Source organism: Colias eurytheme, chromosome 18, assembly GCF_061535395.1.
Source record: "Colias eurytheme isolate Ceu_HAF_F1 chromosome 18, ilColEury1 Martin Lab GWU primary, whole genome shotgun sequence".
Taxonomy (NCBI): Eukaryota; Metazoa; Arthropoda; class Insecta; order Lepidoptera; family Pieridae; genus Colias; species Colias eurytheme.
Window position 1 is genome coordinate 5,956,466 of NC_142997.1, and position 11,815 is coordinate 5,968,280.

At 33.8% G+C, this 11,815-nt stretch overlaps 1 protein-coding gene across 1 annotated transcript; it reads left to right on the forward strand.

Annotated features, from left to right (window-relative positions):
* The first annotated feature begins 5,647 nt into the window (after positions 1 to 5,647).
* Positions 5,648 to 6,950, forward strand: LOC149900669 (uncharacterized). The gene is made up of 2 exons (XM_090112713.1): positions 5,648 to 6,469; positions 6,584 to 6,950. Exons 1-2 carry the CDS (start codon positions 5,712 to 5,714, stop codon positions 6,948 to 6,950), a joined length of 1,125 nt encoding a protein of 374 aa, XP_089968839.1. The 5' UTR covers positions 5,648 to 5,711.
* The last annotated feature ends 4,865 nt before the right edge of the window (positions 6,951 to 11,815 follow it).

Below are 11,815 nucleotides of genomic sequence, written 5' to 3' on the forward strand. Positions count from 1 at the left end.
AATTAATAATCAAACAACATGCCGCTACGTTGAAAATGACTAGAAGAAAAAATTAAAACACCTCGGATCAATTTTGGAGTAAACAAATCATTTTCCCCGTATGGGGATTTCCCCGGATGAACTTGGGAAGTTCAAGTTCTCAATACAAGTTTATATTATATTTCGTATTTCTCAAACTAAAAATAAACATTTTTGGAACTTCAAAAAAATTATATTAACTATAAGAAAATTTATGAGCTTACTTTAGTTTTAAAGAAATATACATCCCTTTACTGACACCCCGAAAAATAAAGAAATTGTTGCCAATCACCTTTGCAATCTATTTGGTTTCATTAACTTTATGTTCGAAGATAATTTTTTTTCTAGTAGTTACACGCGTATTTTTTTCGTTTATTTTCCATATCGAAATCAAATGTTTAAAAATACGAATATTTGCACAAAACTAAGATAAAAATAATCAATTAACAAAAATATTAAATTTAATGAAGTAGAGCAACTTTCACTTCGGTATGAAGGAAAATCGAGCGTAGAGCACACGTCAGATAACGCTCCGGCCCAAGGAGCGCGACTAAAGAAATTCGCTAGGATTTTTCCTAATTATTTTAAATATTTTTTTAATATTTAAAGAATTATCAAAATTCAAAAAAAAAATTTTTAAAGGATTAATACTCATTGGTCTTCAACCAACTCGAATAAATTAATGGAAAAAATAACTTTTAGCAGTATTTATCAATAGATTTTGTACGGCAAAAAATGGGAAATTTAATGAATTTATAACGTTCTAATTAAGAAAATCATAAGTTTTTCGGCAATTGTATTCAGCAGTTTTTAATAACGACTATATAAGGATAATAATGCGCTGATCAGATTGTGTAAATTGTAATCGGTTGCAACGTAGTGAGTGCACAAACTTAGCTCGAAATGTCTTTGGGGGAAAGAAACTTATCTTGAAGGCCTGATTAAGGTAACATAAAGTAACTTTATAAATGTGAAAAAATTCACGCGCATTGCGTATATAACACTAATTGATAAACAAGAAAAAAAAATTCAGTTTATCATTTCATTAGCCGGGAAAAAATTGTCAAATAACTTGTTGAAAACGCAATTTTGCTAGACTGCAGCCTTAATAGCAACAAAATTACGAAAAACACAGAGAAGATATCCAACCTGTTAAAAAGTTCCTTACCTACGTTCGACGGAAAACGTCTATGCTAAATTCCCAACCAATATGAAACCTTTATCAAAAATTCCTCTAGACAAAAATGTAACATCCCCAAGAGTAAAGAGGAGAATTCAATATCAAATATTCGAGGCGCGCGTAGCTCTGCGAGAATGCTGTTCAGTCGACGGCGACAATTTGCCAACTCCGTGGCCTACAATGTTATTGGTTTAGTCGATCCTTCGATACAGACCAATTGTACATAGTTCCAATGATACAATGTATTATTAAATTCCAGATACATCATACACCACAATATTACACTTTTTGTAAAGATTACTTATTCTAACGCTCAAGTCTCAACGAATATATGTTCGAATGCTTTTAGATTAAATGTAATTTGTCTAGAAATTGCCATGGGAATTCTCGATGTGTAATAAATATGCTTCATACAACTCTCTAAAGATAAAGAAAATAAACAATGGAACAGATAATATGTACTAGTTTTATAAATATAGCCATAATTTGTATAATATTATAATATCTTTGTATTATGATACTTACTCAGTTACAAACAATCATTATGGCCAACGTCGTTCGTCAAGGCGAATCGTTTTTAAGTAGTAACACAGATACTATAGTGTACTATACTATTAGTAGATACCTACCTACAGTTCTAAAATACTACAAGTTTGTGAAGTTAAGTTTGTGAAACTTTTACCTTACCTATAATTAAATTTAAACAACATATTTTATCATGACCCTGCCACAAAATAGAACCGTGTTTAGCCGTCACGTATCGATTCTCTCATCTCTGTTCAAATATAGCATTCTAGTCAATCCGCCGGTTGAAGGAAACAATGTTCTTTGAGCGTCCACTAGAACGCCCAGCACTCAGCCACTTTGCCTACAAAGCTTCGACACTAGTATAAAGTGATCGCTTTGAGTTTAAGCTTGACTTACGACTCGAAACATATCGATGTGTTAGCTACTATATGCAGAGCCGTAGCCAGGTAACCAAGGGCCCTGGCAAATAACAATTAACGAAAAAGAACACCATATTTAGCGAAGTTGCAACCAGTTACATTTGTTTTGAAAATGGGGGAAATTGAGGAAATTTTTTTTCTATCACAGATTATTATTATAATACTATATTCTGTGGAAATTTTCTCCTAGGGCAAAGGGCTGGGCCCCACTTACTCCTGGGGCCCTGGTCTAAGCCACTGAGTACATAGTTACTTACGATACATTCGTATGAGTTCCTGAAGTGTTCATAGTTCGCACAATTTCCGTAGAGCTACGCGTTGTTCATTCCAATTGCAACGCGATAAACAATGTAATACACTGCACAGTGCACTGGTACAAGTGTTGAATATTAATAAGTAACTGTTTAGTTTAAGAATTCTATAATTCCCATACTTACTCATTTTAAATGTTGCTGTAGTAAAACAAAAACAATTTTTATAGGAGTTATACAAAACTTTTGAAGTGAAACTTCTTTATCGGGGTTAGAAAAAAATTTAGTGTAACATTTTTTCGTTACGCGTAACGTTTTTCCGTTACGCGCCATCTTTTTCTTATCCCTACCACGCGTGATTTGACGTATTTCTGTAAAGTTGCATATATAGTAAATTATTTTTTTGAAAAATAAGGTCTTATAGAAGTTTCACTTCTTACGTGTGCACACTAGTACACGCACACATTTTTTCATTACTTTATGATTGTAAAAGTAATTTATTTTATGCTTTTACATAGGAAACCCATTATATAGTTTTTTTTTTTTTTGTGTGGTGTCTCTCATTGTTAGCCAGAAGGGCTTCTACATTTTAACGCGGACGCGGGGGTGAACTGAAGGTTCACCCTGGTAGCGACATGCACAAGGGCGTCCCCCCTTGACGGGGACCACGAACCTCGGCTTGAGCTGTCGCTTGAGTGGAGGAGGCCAGAAGGGCCCTAATCGGACGGGACCATTATATAGTACATCTACTCAGTTGGTAAGTAGATACCTATGCCATTTTTCCAGCTAGCTAAATTTAAAAATTCATTTATGAGTCAAGGTATACGCTTTTACAACAGAATTCCTCATAATATTAAAGAGTTTAGTAGTTCTAAATTTAAAACTTATATATATAAAAAATGTACTAGTTCAGAGAGCCTATTACCTACAGTATTAAGGAATATATGGACGATAAAAACCCATTGAGGGTTGTCGCGTAAAAACCACAGGACAGTTCTTTGGCATATCACTATAAATTATGATGTTACATAATATGTAATTTGTAAAATTATTAAATATTGTAAAACTGACATGATTAAAAAGAGCAACTATGGAGTTTCTTGCCGATTCTTCTCCGTAGATACTGCTTTCCGAATCGGTGGTAAATGTTAAAAATATGTACCTATGACGTTTCAAAAGTGCTTCTAGAAGAAGTCTAATTGAATAAATAAATGTTTGAGTTTGAGTTTTCAGTTTGATACTTAGAAGTATTACTTAGGTACAGTAACTATGTATCTATAGTAGAGGTTTCAAATAATAATGTTTATTTTTTTACTCAAATTAGATTAAGAGCATTTACAATACAAACATGATTTAAATCTAATACATTATAGAACGTTATGATACATTTATGGCTATATTTATAAACGAATAAATAAATAAAAGTTTTGGAGATAATACACATAGCGCCATCTAGTACTTGGTATGGTAAATACTACTACTTCAGAAAATGGAGAGATAAAAGCTTTCCAAATCATACTCTATTGAATAGTTTTTATATTATATTATATACATGTTGATTATGTATAAAACAATAAAAAATATAGTGCGTAATGTACTCGTAGTAACCCTATTACATATGACAGTCACAAACTACATCATTACCTGCCCTTTTTTTCGATTTATTAATACTTGAAAAATAATATACTAACAATGTTATTGATATAAATTCCAATAAGACATAATACGTAACCACTAACCACTCTCACCACAAGAACTTGAATAATAATATCTAATTTTATTTATATCTAATAGCAACAGCATGTGATTAGGTCAGACTACAATTACTTAGCAGTAGCTTTACTAATTAATACAAAAACAAAACAAACGTAAATATAACCAAGGAACTACTCGTGCATACGTGATGTCCCACATTAAACAGGAAATCCTCATTTTAAATATGTACTTCCCTTCCTTTACAAAAAGGACTGCATTCACACAAAAAACTAATCTCCGATATCCAACGTTCCGTGTGTATTCTTCGGAAAAATATCGGATAATCTGTACACCCAGTGGTCAGTAGGGGGTGAGGCGGGCGTCAAACCTTAGTTGCTACTCCATTGAAACCTCCCCGGGTGGCGAGCGGTGGCCATGCACGTTTATTCACAGGAAAAAGGGGGAAAACGAATCGCAAATCAACCATTCAAAGCGAATCGAAAATTAATTATAGCTACGGGTAAAAGTTTAATATTGTTCTGCGTTCGTTTCCTTTCTGTGTTGCCTTTGTTTATTTATTTTGGAAATAGAACTAACACAGAAGCATTGAGATATAGTTACGCATCCACCCCAACCCTCAGTATTAGGTTGAGCAATAGCCTTCCGCTGGCCTCAGCAAGACCACCGGAGAGTTCTTGCAATTTAGCATAAGCGTTGCAGTTATTGAAAAACATTTATTTCGCAATAAGGTATCGATTGTATCATTGCATGTAATTCTGGCATTAACATTTGTGACTCCAAATCGTCCACTTGTTATAGTTAATAATTAAATAAGTTTAATTTTAATTTTATTTTATTTTTTTAAAAAAGTCAAATCGCTCCCGCAAAGTTTAACTGGCGCAGCCGGTAGGATAGCCATATAAGGTCTGCATGTCTAGAGGTCTTCAAAATTAGCCCTAGAACATTGCTATAAAGGCCGTGCTATCCTAAAAGAACCGAATTATAAATTTGTTAAACGACCACGACGAGGACATGGGATCGACGATCGGTTGGTGAGTAAAACTTTTTGCCATCCTTTCTGATATATTCCTATATCCTTTTCACGAGAGTGTAATTTTGACTTTTAACTATTTTTAACTGTTATTTTGGGATTGAACGTCTCGCATTATAACGGATCTGGTTTTAATATGAAATTCTATTAAATCAGTAAGTAGTTATAACTTATACATAAGAAATATCGTATTAAATTCTAAGAATTGTCTTGCATAAAACTCTGCACAGACTAATTAACTATAGAGTGTAACTTAATTAAAAGTTTTAAATTAGAAAATTAAATTATTTTTGCATATATAAATATTAATATTAATTGATTAAATTGATCTCAAAATCGATCGTAATTCAATTAATAATTTTTATATTTTATATGTGATTTTATACCTAACTACAAGTTTTAATTTTTATAGTAAATTAATAACATATAATTTTTTTATTGTGCTATATTTTAAGAATTTTTATTATATCGTGTTTCTAATTGATTTTTGTGTGTGTGATTTTTATAATTCGAAATTATTGTAATTGGTTAAAGACTTCAGAACTTTAATTACTCTGTACTTATTTAACATGGAAAGCGTAAACGTAATAACAATTCCGAGTGATATGTTAAAGCTTATTCCTCTTTTTGGTGGAGACAAAAGAATTTTGAATTTATTCTTTCGAAAATGCGAATATATAATTAATAAATTTAGAGGGCATGAAGAGCAGAATATTTACGTTTTACATGCAATAACTAGTAGATTAATAGGCGATGCCGCCGCGTTATTATCGGAGCGCGAAGATATTAATACTTGGCCCGCGCTAAAAGAATTACTAGAACAACATTTTGGGGATCCGCGCAGTGAGGATTGCATAAAAATCTCGCTCGAGTCCTGCAAAATAAAATCCGGGGAAAGTTATCTTGAATTTTGTAATAGGATACAGAATATTAGATCGTTACTAATATCGAAGGTTAATTTATCGGTAGATACGGAAATTAAACGCGCGAAAATTGCGATTTATAATCATACAGCCCTGAACGTTTTCTTGTATAATTTGCCCGAAAACATGGTGCGAATTGTTAGACTAAAATCGCCTAATACATTAGAACAGGCTCTAGAAGTTGTGTTAGAAGAAGTTAATTTTCACGAACAATATCAGTCGCGCAATCGTACCCATAATAATACAACGGTGCCCCAATTTTTACAAAATCCTCAACAAAGATTTAATTTTGGGACACCAAATGTACCTCAAAAATTTGGTTTTAAATTCACACCCCAACAACCGTTTGATAAAAATCCACAATTTGGTTATAAGCCACCGTTTAATAAAAACCCACAGTTCGGGTATAGGCCTTCATTCCATCAAAATCCACAATTTGGTTATAGACCAACATTAAATCAAAATCCACAATTTGGTTATAGACCAACATTAAATCAAAATCCACAATTTGGTTATAGGCCTACATTTAATCAAAACCCACAACTTGGTTATAGGCCCCCTCAAACTTTTGGTATGAAGCCACAGCATTTCGGTCAAGGACCTCCTCAAAATAACCGCTTTGAGTCTACTGACGTTTCCATGAGGATGGCACCCCCTCGACCGCAAATAACTCAGCAAGGTTTTAGACTGAATGAAACCAACATACATAATGACAATTTACTATATGACAATTATTACTATGACTATAATCCTTACGACTATACGAATTACGAATACGATGAGAATGATATTTATATACCCACTGACGATACTGAAGACATTAATGTGCCTCCGTCAGATGAAGAAAATTTTCAAACGGAAGCCTCTACAAAGGAGAAATCATAGAATTAAATTGCGATCCAAATCTGAAATTGCCACACATTTATATTCCTGAAATTAATTCCAAATTTATGATTGATACTGGGAGCACGCGATCATTCATCAGCCCCCGAATTGCCTATCAATATTTTCCGAATTTTATAAAATATGAACCCTTTAAAGTTATAAGCACCCATGCATCCAGTCAACATGACGAAGTTATAGAAATTCCGCTTTTTCCAACGTTAAATACCCCTGACGACCACAAATTTCATTTGTATGACGTAGACGAACGCTATGACGGACTTATTGGTAATGACCTACTAAAAAAAATAGACGCAATAATTGACCTGAAACATTTGCTACTGAGAACCAGGAACACAGACATCCCCATCATTAATAATAACTTAGATTATATTATCCACTTGCCACCCCGATGTGAACAGAAGGTAAAAATTCCTACCGATCTTCACTCAGGTGTTGCAGTAATCGACTTTAAAGAATTTAAACCTGGAGTAAGAATGCCCTCAGCACTAGTTAACTGTAATAATGGCTATGCGACAACAATAATCCAGAATAGCGTAGAATCACCCATGACTCTGAAAATTAACGAACCTCTTCAAACATCAGACCCTTCCGATTGTAACTTTGTACATAACGACAAACACAACGACAACGAAGATGACGAATTACTCAAAAATAATTTATCAAAGCTGAGACTTGACCACACTAGCGAAATAGAGCGTAATAAGATATTCGCCCTATGTCACGAATATAGGGACATATTTTATTGCGAACAAATCCCATTAAGTTTTACAAACGAAGTTAAACATAAAATTAATACCAAAAACGAAGACCCGATTTTTGTTAGACCGTATAGACAGGCTCCTGCGCAAGCAGATGAAATTAATAGACAAGTCGAAAAATTACTTCAAGACAATGTAATACGAGAATCACATTCCCCGTGGAATGCTCCAGTTCATTTAGTTCCGAAGAAGCGCGATGCTTCCGGATTAGTTAAATGGCGTATGGTAGTTGATTATCGAAGGCTTAATGACGTGACTGTTGACGACCGTTATCCACTTCCTAATATTACTGACTTACTGGACAAACTTGGTAAGAGCCTCTACTTCACTACACTTGATTTAGCAAGTGGTTATCATCAGATTGAGGTAGACGAGCGAGACATTAAGAAAACAGCCTTCAGCACTCAGTATGGACACTATGAATTCCTTAGAATGCCATTTGGCCTAAAAACAGCTCCTGCTACATTCCAGAGAGCAATGGACAATATATTAAGAGGGCTACAGGGAATACATTGCATGGTCTACTTGGATGACGTAATTGTATTCTCCTCTAGCTTAGATGAACATATATTAAAATTAAGAACCATTTTTGACCGACTCAGACAGACAAACTTAAAGGTACAACTAGACAAATCTGAATTTTTACGAAAAGAAGTAATTTACCTCGGACATACTATTACTAAAGACGGACTGAAACCTAATGACGATAAAATTACTGCGGTACTTAATTACCCGATACCCAAAACAACTACTGAGATCAAATCCTTCCTTGGTCTTATAGGATACTATAGATGGTTTATTAAAGATTTTGCACATGTAACGAAGCCCTTAACATCTTGCCTGAAAAAACGGAATAAAATCATTTTAGATAAAAATTACATAGACGCATTCAATAGATGTAAGGAACTCTTAACGAATGCACCACTTTTGCAATACCCAGACTTTGAAAAACCTTTTATCTTAACGACTGATGCGTCTAATGTTGCGTTAGGGGCAGTATTATCACAGGGCCCCATTGGAGGCGATAAACCCGTTGCATATGCAAGCCGCACCTTAAGTGACACCGAATCACGCTATAGCACCATAGAACGCGAGTGTCTAGCCATTGTTTGGGCTATTAAACATTTTAGGCCTTATCTTTATGGTAAGAAATTTATGATATATACAGATCACAAACCTTTATCATGGCTTAACTCTCAAAAGGATACAAGTAGTAAACTGACTCGTTGGCGACTTCGACTCCAAGACTATGATTATGAAATAGTTTATAAGAAAGGGAAGCAAAATCTAAACGCGGATGCTTTGTCTAGAATTAGGGTTAACGCTACGCATTCCGATAACGAAAACGAATCTATGGTTGTTAATATAGACGATAGAGATAATAGGCCAAGAACGCGTAACGACTCTAGTACAATTACTATATCAGAACGCGATTCTAGTGAAACGATATCTATTCCCGACTCTGAAACTCTATCGGCGCTAAGTTCTCCTAGAACATGTGACTACCCAGTCAGGTCACCATCTGTAACGTCAAAATCGGATACAGTTCATTCAGCTAATATAGTAGAATCGTCCGGTATACCTATATTACATGAAGCAATAGATACGAAACCAAATCAAATTTTAGTATATACGTGGTTTAAGAACGAAATGCAAGTTCACGACCTTTCACGTGAAAAGCAAAAAGTAAAGGATAGGAGAGTTGGTGAAGATCAAATCCCTTCAGGAAAAATTATATTTGCGAAAGACGTTAATAAGCGAAAAAGCAAGGATAAGCCGCGATTCCATAAAGCTAAGGTTATAGGTCAAGTTTCAAGGAACGTTATACCGATAGAGATTGGTAAAAGGAAGACTATGGTCCCTATTAAAAATGTAAAACGCCTTCCGCGTTGTGGTGTTGGCTGATAGTGATGAGGTCCGCGCTGGCCCTTCAACTACAACTTCTTCAACATAACCCGGGAATTTATCCTGTGAAAGAAGGGCAAGCATATCTCCAAACAGACTATTGGACTATAATTAAGGTTTTAAATTTAGATAAGATAAATGATGACTTAAATTTTATTATTAGCAAATACAGTGAATTCGATAGTTTAATTAATAAGAATATTTCATACTTACACGATTTTCAAGTGGCAAAATATCACGCTGAATATATTCGTGACATAACGGTTCAGAAATACGAACAGCTAGTTCCACACAAACGCGTCAAGAGAGGTATCCTCAACCCTCTGGGTTCCTTAATTAAAATTATAACGGGAAATTTAGACTATAGTGACGCAATTAGATACGATAAACTTACAGCTAAACTTGAAAACGATCAGACTATCATTAGAAATAAAATTACCTTAATATCTAAAATGCTCGATAGTTTTATCAATTTTCTACTGAAGTCTTAAATCAAAATTCTAATATATTAGATAAGCGTTTAAAAATTGTAGAATCTATGATTAAGGAATTAGCATCTAAGGATAATCATTGGGTTTATACTACTTATGTTGTAAGCCTTTTAAATTTATTTGTTAGTAATTTTCGTTCTATTTTTATAAAATTAGGAGAAATAGAGACTGCTCTAGCATTTAGTAAAGTATCCATATTACATCAAAGTATTATTAATTCTACTGAGCTGTTGCAACATTTAATTCTTATATCTCAAACTGAAAATTTAGTGTTTAAAGCGAGTGAGGCAAATTTAGTAAAACTAGAAGAAACTATTAATGTTAAATCGTATATTAAACAAAACCAGATTACGTTCATAATGGAGGTTCCAATTACAGATAATTATACTTATAACTATTACAAATTATACTCTTTACCTATGTACCGTGCATCCGATAGTAAAACCCTTTCCATATTTCCTAAATATCCTTACCTGTTGGCAAAGGGAATGAAATACTTACCGATCGTAAAACCGTGCCGATCGCTCGCTGCTGGAGAACAATTCCTATGCGATGAACAAAATCAAACGCCATATCCTGAAACTACTTGCATAGAACAACTGCTTAAATTTGAAGGAAACCCAATGCACTGCGAACAACAGCTAATCAATATAGAGAATGTGAGAATTCAAAGAATCACACCTATAAGTTGGATACTTTTCTCAAAATACAGAAATACTCTGACTCAAATTTGCAATGGTGATGTCAGCAAATATCCTGTCGTGGGCACATACATAATGACCATCGACGAACCATGTAGCATCGAGATCCAGAATATAACGATTCGCCCTCACCAAGTAATCACTGAGAATGATCCTGTAGAACCAACAAAAATTATAGTTTTGCCGCAATTACCTGTGAATAGAACTCCAATATTATCCAGTACACGTGTACTCAATATGCGAGGCATCAACTTGGACGAAGTTAAATATATGTCAACGATATTAAAGCAATCAGTGTTCAGTGATAGTGAAATGATTAACAGTGAAAGAAATTTTCGATTCAGTGCAACTTTAGGCTATACGTCTCTATTTTTAATCTTTGTACTTGTAATTCTATTTTTACTTTACTTACTTCGTTATAAGATATTAAATGTAACATGTCTGCGAAATCATCGGATAGTTATTAAAAATGAACAAACCGATAATTTCGCACTTAAGGAGGGAGGAGTTACGCATCCACCCCAACCCTCAGTATTAGGTTGAGCAATAGCCTTCCGCTGGCCTCAGCAAGACCACCGGAGAGTTCTTGCAATTTAGCATAAGCGTTGCAGTTATTGAAAAACATTTATTTCGCAATAAGGTATCGATTGTATCATTGCATGTAATTCTGGCATTAACATTTGTGACTCCAAATCGTCCACTTGTTATAGTTAATAATTAAATAAGTTTAATTTTAATTTTATTTTATTTTTTTAAAAAAGTCAAATCGCTCCCGCAAAGTTTAACTATATATGTAATTATTATTATTTATTCAATGTTTTTAAATAAAATTGTGAATATCATTCAAAAATCTCATTATTTATTCCATCATAATTATGTTGAAAATAAGAAAATTGAATTAAATGTTTTTCGGAATTTCAAAGGTATAACATAGTTTTTTTGCAAATTGACCATTATATTTAACATTCCACTAACATTCGTACGAGCGC

Excerpts from the sequence above, each read along its gene's own strand:
- LOC149900669 (XM_090112713.1), top strand. The coding sequence starts at position 5,712 with ATGGAAAGCGTAAACGTAATAACAATTCCGAGTGATATGTTAAAGCTT. Across the intron at positions 6,470-6,583 it reads AATAAAAACCCACAGTTCGG|GCCTACATTTAATCAAAACC; the intron begins GTATAGGCCTTC and ends ATTTGGTTATAG.